Source organism: Panthera pardus, unplaced genomic scaffold (assembly GCF_024362965.1).
Source record: "Panthera pardus isolate Hobbes unplaced genomic scaffold, ASM2436296v1 HiC_scaffold_25, whole genome shotgun sequence".
NCBI lineage: Eukaryota > Metazoa > Chordata > Mammalia > Carnivora > Felidae > Panthera > Panthera pardus.
In genome coordinates this window covers 25,287,260-25,307,525 of record NW_026526821.1, presented here as the reverse complement: position 1 = coordinate 25,307,525, position 20,266 = coordinate 25,287,260, and the positions used below count along the sequence as shown (strand labels likewise).

General features: G+C 47.3%; 2 protein-coding genes across 10 annotated transcripts in view; one reads left to right on the top strand and one right to left on the bottom strand.

Moving 5' to 3' along the window:
* Window positions 1-4,217, bottom strand: part of PXMP4 (peroxisomal membrane protein 4) — a 32,660-nt gene extending 28,443 nt beyond the window's left edge. For 4 of the 7 annotated variants that reach the window (XM_053890341.1, XM_019458767.2, XM_019458768.2 and 1 more), the window contains exon 1: window positions 4,041-4,217. In XM_053890341.1, coding sequence (XP_053746316.1) covers window positions 4,041-4,153 — 113 coding nt within the window. In that variant the 5' untranslated portion in view covers window positions 4,154-4,217. The remainder of the gene's footprint in view (window positions 1-4,040) is intronic. The other 3 variants (XM_019458766.2, XM_019458769.2, XM_019458765.2) reach the window with 3 other exon arrangements.
* Window positions 4,218-9,656: 5,439 nt separating this feature from the next.
* The window catches only part of ZNF341 (zinc finger protein 341), a 51,924-nt gene continuing 41,314 nt past the window's right edge, over window positions 9,657-20,266 (top strand). For 2 of the 3 annotated variants that reach the window (XM_019458758.2, XM_053890338.1), the window contains exons 1-3: window positions 9,657-9,761; window positions 15,471-15,581; window positions 17,442-17,638. In XM_019458758.2, coding sequence (XP_019314303.1) covers window positions 9,731-9,761; window positions 15,471-15,581; window positions 17,442-17,638 — 339 coding nt within the window. In that variant the 5' untranslated portion in view covers window positions 9,657-9,730. The remainder of the gene's footprint in view (window positions 9,762-15,470; window positions 15,582-17,441; window positions 17,639-20,266) is intronic. The other variant, XM_053890339.1, reaches the window with a different exon arrangement.

The window sequence follows — 20,266 nt, the reverse complement described above, 5'->3', positions numbered from 1 at the left end:
GTCCATCCACAGGGAGCTTCTGGATAAATAAACAATGGTCCCACCACTGAGTGGAATACTACACAGATGTAAAAGATGGAGGCAGCTTTATGTGCACTGCAGGATATATTAAAGCAAGATGTGTAAAATATAAAGTTGCATCAAACGAGGTAATTCTTCCATAAATCTAAAATTATTTCAAAATAAAACTTGTCTTGGGGCACCTGGGTGGCTCAGTTGGTTGAGCATCTAACTTCAGATCAGGTCACGATCTCGTGATTCCTGAGTTCAAGCCCCACACTGGGCTAGCTGCTGTCAGCATAGACTCCACTTCAGATCTCCTGCTCCCCTCTCCCTTCCCCTCCCCTGCCTGCGCTCTCAAATATACATAAAAATATTTTTTAAATAGTAAAATAAAAAAGAAAACTTGTCTTAAATGTGTGTGGGGGAAATATATGTATTTGTTTGTACATGCAGAGAATACTTCTGGAGGGAGACATGAGACTGGATATAGGTGTCACCTCCAGGGAGGGAGACTGAGTGATAGAAGAATGGGGTGAGCAGGCCTTCATAGCATCTACCTTTTTTTTTAAGTAGGCTCCACGCCCAATGTGGGTCTTGAATTCACAACCCTGAGACCAAGAGTCTCATGCTCTACTGACTGAGCCAGCTAGGCATAGCATCGAATTTTTTATGCCTTTTCTGAAAGTTACGTAATTAAAAAAACATTTTTTTTAAGTTTTATTTGTTTTTTTGAGAGAGAGACAGACAGAGTGAGTGGGGGAGGGGCAGAGAGAGAGGGAGAGAGAGAGAGAATCCCAAGCAGGCTCTGTGCTGTCAGCATGGAGCCCGATGCGGGGTTCGAATTCACACACCGTGAGATCATGACCTGAGCCGAAACTAAGAGTTGGACTCTTAACCGACTGAGCCACCAAGGCGCCCCGAAAGTTACCTAATTTTTAAAAAAGATTTTACTATTAAGTGATCCCTACACCCAGTGCGGGGCTCGAACTTACAACCCCAAGATCAAGAGTCTTATGCTCTACCAACTGAACCAGACAGGCACCCCTAACGTTACCTAATTTTTAAAATATAGGGGTACCTGGGTGGCTCAGTCGGTTAAGCGTCCGACTTCAGCTCAGGTCATGATCCTGCAGCTTGTGAGTTCAAGCCCCACGTCAGGCTCTGTGCTGACAGCTCAGAGCCTGAAGCCTGCTTCTGATTCTGTCCCCCTATCTCTCTGCTCCTCCCCTGTTCACTCTCTCTCTCTCTCTCTCTCTCCAAAAATTAATAAACATTAAAAATTAAAATATATATACATATATATAAATTAAATTAGTAAATGTTAACAAGTTGAAGCCAGTGTTATTGTTGCGATGGCCATGCTGAATTGCTTATCTTGTCTCCTGCCTGGCAGTGGGCAGGGCCCCCATCTTGGCCACAGCAAGCTCTCTGGCACACCTCATCCAAAGCCATGTCTCTTTCCCTTGAACAAAGAGGCCCTCAGCCTCCTCCAGCTCACCAGGGTGAAAAGGGCCCTTGCTTATACCCCAGACATAAGTGGAATAGTGCCCCCACCTCCGTATATCTGCCAGGCCTCATTCCCAAAGCTCTCAAACTCAGGTGGGAGCCAGTTACTATCATTCACAGGATTACTCTATGTCCTGAAAAAGGGGGGTGCCTGGGGTTTGAAAGGACTTACAGGACATAATGACAGGTTCAACATGATGTCCAGGAAGAGCCTGGTCTCAGCAAACTAACATTTAGGGAGGACATTTAGGGGACAGCCAGGACAATTTGACTATTAACTGGACAGTAGTCAACACTATAGATTATTATTAATTTATTAAGTATAATCATGATAATTAGCCATATAGGAAAATGCTCTAATTTTTAGAGATGCACACTGACATATTGAAGAGTAGAAATCACAGCGAGTTCAATTTTACAAAGCTTATATGTCTTAGTCGTCCAAGATTGCCTCCCTGAATGGATAGCGTCTCTGCACAAACCGCATATTCTTTTCCCCCTCCAGGCCTTTGTTCAAACCATTCCCTCTGGTTGGGATGCCCTTCTCCTCCTGGAAAATTCTAACTCGGCCTTCAAAATATCACCATCACCTCCTCTGTAAAGCATTCCGGGCACTGCCATGGTACTTTAATGATGAATCTCATTAGGACCTTGAACTCTTGGTCCTTACAGGTGGACATGGTGCCTTAGCACTAAACAGTAATGGGATCACTGCCTTAGATCACTCCGTTTGAGTGAGGCTGTTTCCATTTTACAGAGAAGGAAACTGAGGCCAGAAGAGATGAAGGCACCCAGCTTTGAAATAAAGGAACTAGGCCTGAGAAGGGCCTGATCTTAGCAAGTGCCTGCCCTGGCTGGGAAGGCTGAGACAACAGGAACAACTGGGTTGAAAGTATATACACAAAGCTAGCATTGGGCAATGCCCATTGCTGCTTTGTCCTGAGAATAACTTAGCAAAGGGCCACTTATATTATCCCATCTTAGTCACACCTCAGCATGGCTGATAAAACCTTCAGGCCCAACAGGTACCAATTCCACCTGACTCTGGGTTTCCAGAGAAGCCAAGAGCCTGGCATTGGGATCAGGCATCTCTGTGTTTGAATCCTGGCTGTGACACTGGCCAAGTGATGTGACCATAAGTAATGAGTTTACCTTTCTGAGCTAGTCTTCTCATTTGGAAAATGGGGACAATTGCAATTCCTACCCTGTACACTTGTACATGCATTCAGAAAATGTTTGAGAGTATCCTATGCACCATGTACTAGGAATACACCAAGGAACAAAGTAGATAAATATTTCTGTCCCTATGAAGCCCACTTTCTAGTGAGAAAGACAGAATATAAAAACAGGATACATAGGTGAACTTAGTGTCAGATGGTGACAAGTAGTATGGAGAAAACTTAAGTATGGGAGGAAGTGAGGAGTTCAGAGATGACCTTATTGAGAAGGTGACACTTAAGCAGAGACCTGAAAAGGTGACAGTGTGATCTAGGCAGACGTCCTTGTTTACGCACACGCACACACACACACACACACACACACACACACACACACACACACCAGCCAACAGATATATATACCAGGCACTGTGCTGAGCATTTCACATACACTGATTCAATCCTCTGACAGTATGATGTAAGTATTATTATCGTCCCCATTTTATAGAAATTGAGGCTTAGAGAGGCTAAATGACTTGCTCCAGATCACACAGGTCGGTGGCACCAAGATTTGAACAAAGGCAGTCTCACCACCATGCCATGATGCCACTAGCATGCCAACTCCAGGAGAACAAATCTTTGGTTTTTTCTGTTGTGTCCCCAGTTCTGGCACAGTACACTCTCAATAAATGACAACAGTTATGCATGAGTTTTAAAGGAGGGGGAGCTCCCCTCCAGTTACCAGCCAGGTAAAATGAACCCAAGACCTCCTTTCCAGCAGATCTGATGGCCAGGGTGGAATCAATTTAATGTCGAGCAAATATCTGCAGGTTCTTTCACAGTTGTTCTCACTCCTCAGGCTTATGCCTTAGGAGTTCCCTGGGCAGGATGGGGACTTGGCGCTAGAGTCATACAGATAAGAAGTGAGAAGTGGGATACGAGCCCATGGGCTCCTTAATGGTGGGAGCATAGGCAGAAGGCACCGCTGGCCTGCTAGAGGCCAGTGGCCACTTCTCACTGTGCAGATGGGACTGCTGAAGCCAGGCAGACCCAAGGACACATAGCGGGGTATGGGGGGTGGTGTGGGGAGGGGTGGGCCAAACGAGAGGATACAAGGGCTGGCGTGGGAGGTGGTCAAGGCAAGTGGGCCAGGTTGCAAAGCATGTAGAGCCCCAAAACAGCTTAATGGGAGCCCCAGCTCAGAAGGCTCACGGAACCCCAAATCCAGCGCCCACCGTGCTGGACACCTCGGTGGACCGAGGCCTAGGGAGGCTGCTCAAGGGCACACGGCGTTGCGGTGGGCCCAGAATCCACTCCTCCGACCCCAGCCGGACCCACCCTTCAGCCCGGGCCCGGCCCGACAGCCCCACTCACACTGCCCCGTTCCGGAAGCCCTTAACCATGGCCAACGCAGCGTGGTAGCGGCGCTTGCGCAACAGTGCGTTGACCGCAAGGAGCAGAGCCCGTAGCTGCGGCGGGACGGCCATAGGGACGACGAGACAGGGCAAGCAGCAGGACCAGCACTGGAAGGGTCCGTCGGCACACCTTGGAAGCGCGGGGCGGAGGAGCCGTGCCTTTGCACCCATAGGCTCTGTCTGCTGTCACTCTTAGGGGAAGAGCCAATCAAATGGCCCACTCATCTCGCATGGAGAACGGGATGTTGGCACTCCTCCCGAGTAGCGTCTGATTGGAAGAGTGGGAGAGCTTGTAACCAATCACAAATGGGCTCCGCCCGACAGGCCCTAAGGGGGCCAGAATCCAGAGCCCGTATTTGTCCCACCAGATAGACTGTAGACCGTGGTTGGAAGTAGGTGGGCGTGAGTTTTCAAGGAGGTTTCTTGAAAGAGGAGCTGCCCTCCCTAGTATTGGGATAGTGACCCTGGGAGGAGCCAGACCTCACCTTTACACATGACAGTTCTGATTGGATAACAGTGATCATAGCAAACTTGTCAGAGCATAAATCATATGGCATCTCAAAGGCTTCCGTTTATTCTTCAAATCCAAACTCCTTCCCACAACTCACAGGAGAAGACTGTATAATCTGGCCCCTGCTTCCTTCTCTAACCTCATATCCTGTCACTTGCCCCCTCACTCATCTCCAGCAAAACTGGTAAGGGTGCCATTCCTTGAGCATGCCAAGAATGCTGCTGTCTCAGCGCCTTTGAACTTGCTATTTCCCTGACTGGTATGCATCACCCCCAGTTCTGCCCATGGCGGGCTCCTTCACAAACGTCAGGTTTCAGATCAAATGCCGCCTCTTCAGAGAGGGCTTCCTAGATGCCCCATCTAAAAGTAGCACTGCCCTCCCTTTTATTTTCTTCATATTAACTCTTCACTCTTTGAAATTATTTGTTTGCTACAAGTCCATCGTCCATTGTCCCTACCAGGTTGTAAATTCCATGACAGCAGAAACTTTGGCGGTCTTGTTTTCCGCTGTAACCCCAGTACTTAGCACATGGTGGGTGTCCAACATATGCTTGTTGAAGCAATACAGTTTGGGGTTGACATCTCCCAGAGCACTGGTGGGTAAAATGTATGTATGTTACTATATGGAGTTGTCATTGGATAACAGCTACACATTGAGTGGTGGCTATGGCTTGTGAAGGTGCCATATGTGGTACTTGGGCCACGTGGTATTTATCTGGGATATTATTGCCTGAGTCAGTGTCAGAAGATGGTGTCAGAGGTTAGTAAAGGAGGAATTATACTTGGCCTATTTTATCACTGAAACTGGATTTTGTTTCTTTTCTCTCTTTCTTTCTTTTTCTTTCTTCCTCTTTCTTTCTTTCTTTCTTTCTTTCTTTCTTTCTTTCTTTCTTTCTTTCTCTTTCTTTCTTTCTTTCTTTCTTTCTTTCTTTCTTTCTTTCTTTCTTTCTTTCTTTCTTTCTTTCTTTCCAGTAATGGTGGACTGGTTTATTCAGTTAATCCTCTGAAAATAGTGGCAATGTTAGATAACGTTTATAGGTGGCTGTCTTGTTGTGTCTTCACATAGTCTTCCCTCTGTATGTACCTGTGTCCAAATTTCCTCTTTTTATAAGGACATGTTGGATTAGGACCTACCTATATGATACATAACCTCGTTTAATCTTAGTTACTTCTTTAAGGGCCCTATCTCTAAATATAGTCACATTCTGAGGTACTAGGGGGTTAGAATGTCAACATATGAATTCTTGGGAGACCCAATTCAGCCCATAGCAACTACCATGTCTTGCTATCTCCTACCGATAACAATGAACAAGATGTCAGGGCCCAGTACTGCTATGTGTGTCCTAATTTCCTTTCCCTTGCAGCTAGGAATCTGGTTTAAGCTGCTCATGATGTCTCTCCTCCCCACGGAGAAAGTTTACTTTTCTGGGATGGTTGGAGCACTCATTGTGGAGAGCAACACTGGAAGTTTCCCAAACTTTCCCTCCTCCCTGCTTGGCTCCATACCTAGAATTACTATGTTACTTATACCAGGACTCTCTAAGCTGTGATTTGATTCAGTTCAGTGCCAACCAGCTGGTCCCAGGGAAATGGGACCTAGGACTGGTAGATTTGGGTGGAGGAAGAGATGAAGGCGAGGAGCAGAAAGTTCAGAGCAGGGGGCAGCCTGAATGGGGAGCCTGCTGGAGATGGGTTCAACATCCCTGAAAGCTCATTCAGGTGTTATATCAGTCAGGTAGTCAAGTAAGGAGCATTTCACAGGTTACTCTGCATCAAGCTTTGAGTTCCAACCAACCAGAATGGATCAAGTGCCTCCCCAGCTCAGAGAACTCCTTTTGATGGGGTGGAGAAACTGGGGGTTTCCAAGAAAAGCATCACATGACAGCAGTAGTACCAGGTACTGTGAGAAACTGGAACAGCAAGGGAGGGATGGATCCCATCTAGGCAGATCAGGGAAAGCTTTTTAGAGGGGGCACAAAGGCAAGCTTGTGGTGTCCCAATGAGGGTGGAAGAATAGCATTTTGGTAAGAGAGAACAGCATTTGCAAAGGCCTGAAGAGCAGATAAAAATCAACGATGTGCATATGCACCCGGATATATGAAAATGTATGGAAAGTTGCCAAGACTTGTGTTGGTGGAATCTTTTACTGTCCAGTGCCTCCCACCATGCTCAGAACTAAACCCCAACCCTCACGCTGGCCTTGTCTGTCTCTCCATTTTCATGTTCTTGTATCCATACCTCACTTATCCTCAGTTGCCCCTTTACAGTCCTTGGCCTCCTTTCATTTTGGCCTCAGAGTCTGCCTTTGCCCAACATGATTGAGCTGATAAGCTCTGCGTGTTTCCTTTTCTCCATATGACTCCATCTCATTTCTCAAGTCCACCTCCTCAGAGTGTCCCTGAGAAAGAGAGAGAGAGAGAGAGTCACAGAACATTTCTCTCTCTCTTTTTTTTTCTTGTTACAGCCCATCTTGCCTGCTGGACGATGACTCCATGAAAGCAAGGATTTTTGTCTTTTTATTCATGGCGGTGTCCCCAGCATCTAGAACAATGTCTAACACAATACGTACATAGTAAGTATTTTAAATTATAGTTAACCTTGAACAACACAGGTTTGAACTATGCAGGTCCACTTTTATGTGGATTTCTCACAGTACAGTGCTGTAAATATTTTTTCTCTTATTTATGATTTTCTCTCTCTTTTTGTAAGATTTTATTTTTTATTATTTTTTTAAAGATTTTATTTTTTAAAGTAATCTCTACACCCACCTCAGGGCTGGAACTCAACCCCAAGATCAAGAGTCGCATGCTGTACTGACTAAGGCACCCCTTTAAAGATTTACTTTTTTAAAGTTTTTATTTATTTATTTTGAGAGAGAGAGTGAGCAGGGGAGAGGCAGAGAGAGAGAGAGAGAGGGAGGGAGAATCCCACTCATGCTCCACACTGTCAGCTTAGAGCCCAACATGGGGCTTTATTTCATGAACTGTGAGATCATGACCTGAACTGAAATCGAGGGTCAGACACTTAACCGACTGAGCCACCCAGGAGCCCTTAGTTTTATTTTTTAACTAATCTCTAAACCTGATGTGAGGCTCAAACTCACAAGCCCGAGATCAAGAGTCACATGTTCTATGTACTGGACCAGCCAGGTGCCCCTCTTCCTTAAGATTTTCTTAATAACATTTTCTTTTTTTCTAGTTTACTTTATTGTAAGAATACAGTATATAATACATATAACATACAGAATATTTGCTAACCAACAGTTTATGTTATTGGTCAATAGTAGGCTATTAGTAGTTAGATTTTGGGGGAGTCAAAAGTTATACACAGAATTTTCAACTGTGTTCAGGGTTGGTGCCCCCCCCCCATGATGTTCAAGGGTCAATTCTAATTAAATGAATGTGCATGTATTAATATATTACTTAAATAATTGTTTAAAAGAACAGTTATGTTGAGAAGCTCTTGAAGGGGAGAGATAATGAGACTCTAAGGCCATTGGATCAATGGTGATGTTAAAGGAAAGACATGGACGAGGAAGCCTGGCTTCACTCCTGCTAGAGAGTCAATGGGAAGGAGGGTTTAGGGCTTGAGGAGGGCCCTAGGTCTCCAAGGCTCCCAGGAAAGAAGGTGAGGCATACAATCTGGGAAAAGGGTAGGTTCTCTGTGGTGGACATTTGCTCAGGGCTTGCTGTGCAGGGGAGAATAGGAAGGGGAAGGGGTGTAGTGCTGGGGGAGATGGGTGGTATTCTGGGTAAGATGGGGAGTTCACCAGCAGAAATGAGCCTTGAGGGGGCGTGTAGACAAAGGATCTGTGAGGCAACTTATCAGGAGCAGTGGCTGGTAATGTTCCACAAGGGTAAAGTACTCTTGAACAAATATTTTTTTTACTTTTAGGAGTTAATATATTTATTTAGTGAATATCAGAAAATGAAAGTTGTGATTTTTACGGTTATTGCTTTAGATGAGTCTAAAATAGGTAAAAAAAAAAAAAAAAACCAAACAAACAAAAAACAAAAAACAAAACACAAAAACAAAAACAATGAGAACATTTAGAGTCAGATCCATGGTAGTCCAGTGGGAGGATTTGGCTACATTCATAGGAGAGAGAATGATTGATGGCACCTCTCTGGTTTCCTCTCCCTGCCACACACTCCCCAACTCTTCCTTGTGACCCAAGTATACTCCTTTGGAAACACTATCACACCTTGTTATTAAGTAATTTTTAAGATTTAATGTTTGTCTGCTCCCTCCATCCCTAACTCCATGGGAAAGGAACACTGCATCCTGGAGGTATTATAGGACTAGGTGCACAGTAAGCCCTCAGTGGCTGATGGAGCATGAACAAGGAAGAGAGAGGGGCGTGAGATGGGGGGAGGGAGGGACAGGGGGAATCGCTGGAACACCTGGATAGGCTTTCTACAAGGCTGGGCTGGAGGTTCCTGAGGTAGGTATTGGGGGCTTACTGACAGAATGGAATCTCTAGGAGGCAGGATGGAGGTCTGTTCATTCCCAAAAGGTGGAAATGGGTGTTTAAGCAACAGTCGTGGGTGAATATCTGCGATGATGGGAGATGAAGACCAAGCTGAGATGGGAGACACTTCATGAGACAGGTGGCTCCCAATAGGCAGAGATGGGGCTCACTGTGGTTTGAGGCAAATGAGAAGGGGTGGGAATCAGTGTTGCACAGCTGAGGCAGGGGTCTTGTGTTAGGTGGAGGTCCTAGTGACAGAGCTGGGTGGTCCGGGTCAGGTGGGGGATACTCTGTGCGGTGGATATAAGTTCCATGTTGCAAAATTGGGGGTCTCACTTGCAGGGGTGGGGGTGGCAAGTCCACTGTGGCAGAGATGGAGGTCCAGATAATATTACGGATCTAATACTCAACTGGGAGGTCCCCTGTGTGCGGCTGGGATGCGGTCCGTGTGCAGAGTTGCGGGTTCAAGTAAGACAGGGATGGGGGTCCACATGCCCCAGTGACTGGGTTACCAAGGCGGCCCCAGGGGAAGGGGCCATGGCTGAGTTTCAAGGACAGGGGGCTCGGCGGCGACTCCCGCGCGCCCCCTGGCGGTCCTGATTCCGCCGCGGCTCCCACAATGCTCACGTAGCCCCGCAGAGACTCCGGAGACGGCGGCGGCTCCAAGATGGCGCAGACGATTTTCGAGGCCCTGGAGGGTGAGCAGCGGCGGAGCCGGGGGAGGCGGCTGTTCCACGTTGCACCCCCTCCCGCCGCGTCCTCGCAGCGCCCGGCCCAGGGCGCGCGGCGGCCGCGGGGCGGAGGGCGCCGGGACCGGAACAGCCGCGGGGCGGGAGGGGCACGGACGGGAACAGCCGCGGGAGCCGAGGCCCGGCGGGGGGGGGTGGGCAACGGAACCGGAACAGCGGCAGAGCTAGGGCACAGTGGCGGGGGGCGGGGGCATCGGAGCAGAACAGCCGCGGGAGCCGAGGCTCGGCGCTGGGGGGACAACGGGACAGGAAGAGCCGGGAGGGAACGCCCTGGGGGCGAGCACCGGGGCAGAACTGCCGGGGAGGCATGGCCGGGGCCTTGGTCGTGGGGGAGGCCTCGGACAGGAACAGCGTCCACCCGCGAGGGCCTCGGGCCGGCGCGGGAGGGATTTCCTGGAGGGAACAGCCGGGGAGCCCGCGCACCCGCCAGGCCTGGAAGAGCTCGACGGAGGGTGCCGCTCCCGGGGGGGACAATGGTGCGAGGGCGGGAGGGGCTTGGAGGCCGAAGCAGCCGAGCCAGGAGTCCTGACCACGAAGAACTTGCCTTGAGCGCCAACTGTGCCTCGTTCCCTGACATAGTCTCAAAATCAGACCTGGAAGGGATAGGTGCTACCTGTGCGCAAGGCCAGGACTTAGTGCGCACAGACCCAAAGCAACAAACACTAAGTGCCTATTTTGTGCACTGTGCTGGGGTGCTGAATTTTATAAACTCAGACCAAGAAACGATGAGTATATGGGTGTCAACGGTGTGCTTGGCTGGAACACAGTGCCCTCAGACGGAAACCTATAAACCCTGGGCACCAACTGATGGTCCTGTGCTTTGCAGGTTCCTAACATGGAGGTGGGTCTCAGACCCAGGGAACTGTGGGTTTTGGAGACAGAAAACACTGAAGGCCTCCATATGCACTCCTGGACATGGGTGGGTGGGAAGGAGCCTTAGTGGCTTCAGGGCAGTGGTGCAGAGTAGATACGGGGGGGGGGGGGGGGGGGGATACAGACTGGAGAGGTGTGAATGTTCTTGGAGAGGTGTGATAAGATCAGTGTGCACATAATTAGGGTGCAGACTGAAAGTTGGCCCGACGAGTGGTATGTAGCTGAGACTGAGCCCCTTAGGAGATCTCTATGATGTCCCTTCACTTCTTGGGGGATCAGAGTTCTCACCATAAAATGTAGGTAACCCTCACCCCATCTGGAGAGTTTCTAATTCAAGAATACTCACTGAGCCAGACACATTTCCTGCCCCACAGTGGGGGGCAGGGAGGAGGCATAAAAAAATTATAGAACAAGCAAATATTGTAATTCTAGAATTATAGAAAAGTTAAGCCATAAAAGATTATCTTAGCTGGCATTTAGTGCTGATGTGGGTGATGGATGTGGAGGGCCAGGGTCAGTGTCAGGATCTGGGAGACCAACAGAATGGGGTGAGGCCTACTTTCTCTTTAGGTTCCATGGACGTCCTAGATGTTTGAATTTGTTCATGTACTGAGTGATGAGGAAATTAGAAGAAAAATCAGTTCCTAGAACAGTGTGGTACATGCTGGGCTTGGGCAAGGACAGCAGAACTGTGGGGATCCAGAGGTGACCCAGACAGTAGGAACTGCATTTGCAAAGCCCTGGGAGGAAGAGAGGTCTTCTAGGATTCACAGAAGTTCGTGTGAACGAGGAGCTAGAAATGAGACTTCTGAACTTTATCTTGGAATCAGTGTGGAACCAAGAAAGGGTTTTCAGCAGGGGAGCAACACAATCTGATGTATGTTTTATAAAGTTCACTCAGGCTGCTATGAGAACACACTGGAGGGGGCCAGAGTGGCAGCTGGGAGGTGAGTGAAGTAGCTGCAGTTGTCCTGCTGAGAACCGATGGTGGCCTGGGCCGCAGGGGGGACAGCCTCTCAGATGGAAGAAAGTGGATCTGAGAGAGGCAGTGGAAGCAGAATAGGCCAGACTTGCTGAGGGACTAGAAATGAGAAGAGGGCCGGGAAATAGGTTGGGGAAAGAGTGAAGGGGTGCCCCAGGGGCTGTGGCTGGGTGAATGGTGGTACCTGTTCTTGCTTATGAGGATTATTGGAAGAGGGAAAATTGAGGGGTGAGAGTGACACATTTAGCTTGATTTCCATTTTAGATGGGCAGTATTTAAAAAAAAAAAAAACCTTTTTCATTTTTAGCAGTCTTAGGTTCACAACTAAGTTGAGAGGCAGGTACAGAGATTTCCTGTGTACCCTCTGATCTCACACATGACTAGCCTCCCCCATTCTCCACGTAATTCGTCAGAATGGTACATTTGCTGCCAAGGATGAATCCACATTGACCCATCGTAATCACCCAAGTCCATGGTTTGTCTTAAGGTTCACTCTTAAAATTTTTTTTTTTTGTTTAACATTTATTTATTTTTGAGACAGAGAGCATGAACAGGGGAGGGTCAGAGAAAGAGGGAGACACAGAATCTGAAACAGGCTCTGAGCTGTCAGCACAGAGCCTGACGCGGGGCTCGAACCCACGGACTGCGAGATCATGACCTGAGCCGAAGTCGGACGCTTAACCCACTGAGCCACCCAGGTGCCCCTTAAGGTTCACTCTTGGTGGTGCACATTCTGGTAGACAAGTGTGTAATAACATATATCTGTCATCACAGTGGCATCACAGAGGACTTTCACTGCTTTAAAGATCTTGTGTCCCTGTAAGCCTCTGGGTATCACCGATCTTTCGATTGTCTCCATAGTTCTGAATCGCTTCTCAGCCTTTTGGCTAAGATCAAGTGTCTGGCAGGCAGTATTATTCATTTACTTATTTATTTAAAAAAAAATTTTAAGCTTTATTTATTTTTGAGAGAGCGAGTAGGGGAGGGGTAGAGAGAGAGGGAGACACAGAATCTAAGAAGCAGGCTCCGGGCTCTGAGCTGTCAGCACAGAGCCCAGTGCGGGGCTCGAACCCACAAACTGTGAGATTATGACCTGAGCCAAAGTCAGATGCTTAACCAACTGAGCCACCCAGGGACCCCTATTTATTTATTTTTAAACTTTTTATTTTTTATTTCAGAGAAAGAGCAAGCAGGGAAGAGGGACAGAGAGAGAGAGAGAGAGAGAGAGAGAGAGAATCTTAAGCAGGCTCCATACTCAGTGAGGAGCCCCATGTGGGGCTCAATCCCATGACCCTGGGATCATGTTCTGAGCTGAAATCAGGAGTCGGACACTCAACTGACTGAGCAACCCAGGCACCCTGACAGGCAGTATTTTTTATATTTATACTTATGTTTTTAAAATATTTGTTTGTTTTTGAGAAAGAGCATGTGTGAGTGGGGGAGGCACAGAGAGAGGGAGACAGGATCAGAAAAAGCACAGAGCCTAATGTGCGGCTCCAACTCCCAAACTGTGAGAGCACCACCTGAGCTGAAGTCGGACGCTTAACCAGCTGAGCCACCCAGGCACTCTCAGGCAGTATTTTTTAAATAAAATATTTTATTTTGAAAAAAAAAAATTTTTTTTGAAATCATTCTTTTTTTTTTTTTTCATAAATTCACATGTGGTTGTAAGAAATAATATAGAGAGATTCCATGTACTCTTTACTAGTTTCCCTCAATGTAACATTGTGTAAAACTATTTTATAACACAGCATACAGAACAGTTCCCTCACTGTCAGGTGTTGCCCATTTATAGCCACACCCACCTCTTTCCCCTCTCCCCTCATCTCTGATGTCTGTCCACCACTGATCTGTTCTTCAGTTCTAAAATTTTTGTCTTTTCAAGAATGTTATGTAAATGGAATCATATAGTATATGACCTTTGAGATTGGCTTTTTTCACTTATAATTCCCTGGAGAGTCACCCAAGTTATTGTGTATGTCAATAGTGTGTTCCTTTTTATTGCCGAGTCATATTCCACAGTGGGATATACCAGTTTGTTTAACCATTCACCCGTTGAAGGACATCTGAGTTTCCAGTTTTTTACTATTATGAATAAAACTGCTGTGAATGCTCATGTACAGGTTTGAATACAAATGCTAATATACTCACAATCTTGTATAAAATGGATTTACTGAAGTTCATCCAGGGGAGCAAACCCCAGGTTTGAGACTCCAGATTTGGGGGACAACTAGATGGGGGTGAGTGAGTCTACCCAGGGAGAGTGTAAGAGGGGAAGGAGAGAGAATCCGGACAGAAGGAACCTTTCAAAATAGAAACTTTAGGGGACTGACAGAAAAGAGCAAAGGAGTCTGGGAAGGAGTGAGCAAAGGTGGGAGAAGACCCAGGAGGGGGGTATCCTAGAGCAGGAGAAGGGAGTGTTTCAAGGAAGGAACATCCAATGCTGACAGGTTTCTTTGGTGATTTTTGTGGAATGCTGGGGGCCAGAGCCTCACAAAGTGGGTGGAGGAGTATTGGGAGGTGGGCAGAGGAGATGGAGGGATGCTTGATGTTGAAGGAAGGAGAGATAGGAATGTAGGTTCAAGAGAGGGCATTCTAGAGAGACCTGAGCGTGTGTAGCTGTTGATGGGAAGGAAAGGTTGCTGGCATGCTGTGAAACAAGGGACCAGTTGGTGGAGAGTGGTTTCTGAGGGAGTAGGAGGGGTTGGAGGGAAGAGCTGGTCTCAGGAAAGACACAGCAAGCATTGTGACGAGAGAAAATATGAATTCACCTTGGCTGCAGGAACTAATGGTTCTAATTTGCATTGCCTTTAGAAGCTGGGGCAGGTGTCCAGGTAAAAGCTGAGAGGTTGGAACCAGAGCACTGGCTGTGGGGACAGAGAGAAGGAGGCACCCTCTGGGTTTTTTGGAGAGGGAGGTAATGTGCTTTGGTGGCCACTTCGATGTGAGAACACCTGTCCTCCAGCTGGGGACATGGCTAGATAATGTTCTACCGTGAACCTCAGCAGTGACAACGGATTGGAAAACATGGAAGCACTCGGCTTCTCACGGGTGTCCCCACCATCAATTCAGATTACACTGGTTACTGAGGAACTGAAAAGACAAGCACATGTTGGAAAACAAAGGAAGCAAAGATGGCCAAGTGCACAAATAAATTTGTTGTGGGGTGGGTGGAATAGGGTGGGGAGGACTTGGTAACATGATTTGTGGAGGGGCTATGTGATTTAGGATCAGACTCTCCAAGAGGAAGAGAGAAGCCCAATCTAGTAGTGGCTTAAACAGGCTAGTAGTTTATTTCTTTATTTCTCTCATATGGGAGTCCAGAGGAAGATGGTCCAGAGCTACAAGGGTGGCTGTGTCCTACAAGGTTCCCAGAGGCCCAGGATCGTTTCCAGCTTTTTGCCCTGCAATCCCTAGGGTATCACCCTTGTCCTCATGATCTGGGATGGTGGCTAGATTATTCACTATTGTATTCTTGTTCTAGGAAGCAGGATGGAGGATGGGGAAGAGAAGGACATCATGTGCCAGGCAGTTTTAAGAAAACTTTCTAGATGCTGCCATAGAATACCTTTCCTTATATCCCATTGTCCAGAATTTAGACATTCTGTAGCTGCAAGAGCAGCTGGGAAGTGTGATCTTTATTGTGGGGCCATATTTTCATCCAAAAACGTTGGGTTCTACTGCAGTGGAAGTAGGAGAGATGTGCATCGGGGCACGGCCAACTGTCTTTGCCACAGAGGCCTTGCATTGGGTCTGGCTTGTAAGGGTGAAGTCAGAGACACCATTTTGTTGTTGTTTTTCAGGAATGGACAATCAGACTGTCCTGGCGGTCCAGTCATTGTTGGATGGCCAAGGAGCAGTCCCTGATCCAACAGGCCAGAGTGTCAATGCACCTCCTACTATCCAGCCACTGGGTGAGTATCTGCTCAGGTTCACCAGTGGGAAGGGTGAGTAACTCCCTGTGAAAAACAGGTGGGGCTCCTGAGAGGGTATGGGAATGAATTGCCTACTGTGGTCCCCAGGATGTCCTCTGGTGTCTGAACCCTCTCCCCTCTCCCGGCCTGGATTTTCAGGCTCATGCTTTTCTCTGCTTAGCGATGAGGACACTCTTTCTCAATCATTTAGTGAACGTGGGGATTGTGACATAGGGAAGCTCTAGGCAGTGGAGCTTGGCAGTGGTTGTACCTTTGACCCAGAAGTTATTTCTCAGCCTCCCTTCTATGGAAAGAACAGGCTGAGCATGAATCTCCAGTTTACGGGCCAGGCCCCTGAGACAGAGAGAGAAAGTAAGGAACTTTAAAGCCCTGTGTGAATCTGTGTATTTATTCATTCCACAAACAGTTTTGAATACTTGGGAACCATTCTGGGCACAGAGAGATGCCCACCTGGGTTTGAATCCTTATTCCCATAGTTCCTGGCTCTATGACCTTGGACACAAGTAGGTTAGCTTCTCTGTGCCCCAGTTTCCACATCTGTAAAATGAGGATAATAGCCTTGCCTCGTAGAAGCCTTGTGAGGACACTTGGGATTTACTTTCAGCAGTTGTAAATAAGAAACGTGAGTTTCTTGTGGTTTGTACAGATGAAAGTTTATTTCTCTGTTACATGAAGTCCTGATGTGCATTTGGGGTGGGGATGGTGAGACTCAGACCCTTTTTTCTTTTGGTTCTGTTGCCCTCTATCTGCAGTCTATGTTGCCTGCTCCAGCTTTTCACTTTCATTTCCACATTGTAGCCAACACAAAGGGAAGAAAGAACTTCCTTTTAAAAGGAAGTTGCATAGGGGCGCTTGGGTGCCTCAGTCACTTAAGTGCCCGACTCTTGATCTCAGCTCAGGTCTTGATCTCAGGGTCCTGGGTTCAGGCCCCCACTGGGCATGAAGCCTACTTTTAAAAAAAGAAAAAAAAAAAAAAGAAAGAAAGGAAGTTGCATGGACAGTATACTGTTGCCCTTGTCCTATTGGTCAGAATTTGGTCACATGACATGTTTAGCTGCAAAGGCTGGGAAATATAGTCTTTAATGAGATGGTCATGTTTCCCACTAAAGTTTGTATTACTGTCTAAGAAGGAAGAGTAAATACTGAATGACAAATAGACATTCCTGCCATAACATGTCAAGTGCTTGGCATAGTGCATGGCCTGTGGTAGACCCTCAATGGGTGGTGTCAGCTATAGCTAATCATTCATTTAGTCTTCCACTCATTCAACAAATGTGCCAGGATTATTGCAGTTCTGATAGTAAGTCAGACTTATTTCCTCCCTTTCAGGGGACTCATAGTCTGGTGGTGCTGGGAAAAGTGTGATATGTGAGGAGCTGTGGTGACTAGCTTTAGGAAGGCTTCCTGACATTTGAGCAGAATCTTGCAGAATCAGTTGTTCTGAGAGAAGCAGCTTGGCAGAGAGAACAGGGCCTGCAGAGACATAGAAAGTCATGTAGGCCATTTGGGGACTGGTGAACGAACTCAGGCAGGATAAAGATTCCGAATATCTCAACTTTGAAGTGCACCCACTCTACTATTTCTTGATTTCTGATTTTTTGATACCTGGGTAGTTGTGGCTGGATGTTCCTGCAGGTGCCTATGTGGTTTTGAAATCTCCCAGGAAGCACAATCTTGACATTTGTTACACGCACACTGAGTCATGGGTTGCTGTTAGGTTTGCCATGCTTATGGTCCAGCCGCAGGTTTTGTCCTGTTTCTTATTGTGATGCCCTCTCATTTATCTTCCCTTTTATCATTGTTCCTCTCCCTCTGCTACTGTATGGATGTGACCCCTAGATGATGAGGATGTCTTTCTCTGCGGGAAGTGTAAGAAGCAGTTCAACTCGCTGCCAGCATTTATGACCCACAAGCGGGAACAGTGCCAGGGGAATGCCCCACCCCTGGCCACAGTCTCACTGGCCACCAATAGCATCTACACGCCTTCAGCAGCACCCACAGCAGTCCAGCAGGCCCCACCTCCTGCCAATCGCCAGGTATTCATTCGTTTGTTTGTTCATTCATCTGTTCAAGTCTTTTTTTGAGCATCCACTATGTGTCAGGCACTGTGTGGGCACTGTTTTGGACACATACTTTTTTCAGGATGTTAAGCGCAGAGAGACGGGAGGTTTTGCCATTTTGTATTTGGTACTTGGGGAAGAGCTCTGGGAAGAGGTGCCATATGAGCAGAGACCTAAGGAGGTGAGGGAATGAGTCATGCTGCTGCTTTGGGGAAGAGTATTCCGGGAGGAGCTATCCGCAAGTACAAAGGCCCTGAGGTAGGAGTATGCTGGGTTTATTCCAGGAACAGCAAGGAGGTAGAGTGGCCGGAGCTGAATAAGTGAGGAGGAGGAGGGTGGGAGATGATATGATCAGACAAGGCAATAGGGGGATCCTGGTGAGCATGTGGGCCCTACGGGCTTTTATCCTGAGTGAGATGGGAGCCTTTGTAAGGTTTTGAACAGAAGAGGGACATAGTCTGGTTTACACCTGAACTAGATTACGCCGGCTGCTGTGCAGAGAATAGATTTTGATGAGAGTCAAGAGAGAGACCCAGGAAATGCGTTAGGGGGCCATTGTACCAAGCCAGGCAGTAGGTGGTGGTGGCTCGACCAGGATGGTGGCAGTGGCAGTGGAGAGAAGGGAGGAGGTTTTGGAAGTATTTTGAAGGTGGAGCCACTAGAGTTTGTGGATGCATTGGATGGGAGAGATGAGATTAGGAGGAGTCCAGGGTGATCCATGGCAGAGGTGGAATTGCCATTTACTGAAGTGGAGAAAACAGCAAGATTTTGGTGGGGCTGTCAGGAGTTCAGCTGGTTATGCTGGATTTGAGATGCCCATTGGACCTGTAAGTGGAGGTGGCAAAGATGCAGACAGATAACACAGGTCTGGAGGCCAGGGGAGAACAGAACACCCTGGGTCAGGGGCTTTTAAAGGGATTAAAGAATTCTTATAAAAGAGGCTGGACAGGGGCACCTGGTGGCTCAGTCGGTTAAGTGTCTGACTTCGGCTCAGGTCATGACCTCACCGGTTCATGAGTCCGAGCCCGCGTCGGTCTCTTTGCTGCTAGCCTGGAGCCTGCTTCAGATTCTGTGTCTCCCTCTCTCTCCCCGCCCCTCCCCCACTCACACTCTGTCTCTCTCAAAAATAAATATTAAAAAAAATTTTTTTTTAAAAAGAGGCTGGACATGTCTCAGGATGCCAGGTCAGGGGGTCAAATTTCCTTCTGGCTTCCTCTTATCTCCTTATTCCTTTAAAACATCATCTCCAGGGGCGCCTGGGTGGCTCAGTCGGTTGAGCGCCGACTTCGGCTCAGGTCACGATCTCACGGTCCGTGAGTTCGAGCCCCGCATCGGGCCCCTGTGCTGACAGCTCAGAGCCCGGAGCCTGTTTCAGATTCTGTGTCTCCCTCTCTCTGACCCTCCCCCATTCATGCTCTGTCTCTCTCTGTCTAAAAAAAAAATGAATAAAAACGTTAAAAAAAAAATTTTTTTTTTTAAATAAATAAAACATCATCTCCAAACGGGGGCGCCTGGGTGGCTCTGTCATTTAAGCGTCCGACTTCGTCTCAGGTCATGATCTCACGGTTCATGGGTCTGAGCCCCATGTTGGGCTCTGCGGTGACAGCTCAGAGACTGGAGCCTGCTTCAGATTCTGTGTCTTCCTCTCTCTCTGCCCCTCCCCCGCTCTCGCTCTGTCTCTGTCTCTCTCAAAAATAAATAAAGATTAAAAAAAAAATCTTAAAAAAAAACATTATCTCCAAACAAAAAACATATCTCTATCTACTGTATAGACATAATTCCTGCCATCAGAATAAAAGCATTCACCCCCAGATTCAAAGGACTTGCAGACTGAAACTTCTCAGGTTGCCACAGACATCTAACACAAAACATAATGATTCTTCCCACTTCTTGATTATGAGTTTGTTAGCAGAAAATATTCCCTCTCCCCACCCCACTGTTTTTTTTTTTTCCAGTAAAAGGAGAGTGGGAAATTCCTTTACTCCTGGGCAAGGAAATAACTTTAGAACATAAGCAGTTGGCTCATAGGCAGACTTGAATCCCCTGCTAAGTGACTTGGATGGACGTGGATATCTTTTCCCATTTTTTGTCAGCCTAACTAATGCATGTGACATTGTAAAAATACTTGTGAGCCAGGATCTACATTGCCTTTCCCGGCCATGACATGGGGCATCATCTAACCTACCCAGGCTGTCTTTACGTGGTTGAGGGACTCTGGGGTCTGGGGGCCAGCTGCCGTGTCCCCAGAGGTCCCAAAGAAACAGGTGACCTAGGATGATGCCAAGAGCTGTCAGTAAAGAAAAGCAACAAATAAAATAAAAACCCTTTACTTCTACTTTGAGGAGAAGTCACTGTACGTTTGACACTCTGTTGTAGGGTCTGCCTTTCGTCCTCACCAGTACCCTCGAGAACATATTATTATTTTTATTATCAATTTGTATGTTTGCAACTAATACATATTTCCCATCTCCACTTTAAAAGTTAGAATGTTATAAATCAAGGTCCCTTTGGCACTATTCCTTTTCTCTGCCCCCCAGCTAACTATTGAAGGGTATCCTTCTTGATCTTTTTTTCTTTTTTAAGTTTATTTATTTATTTTGAGAG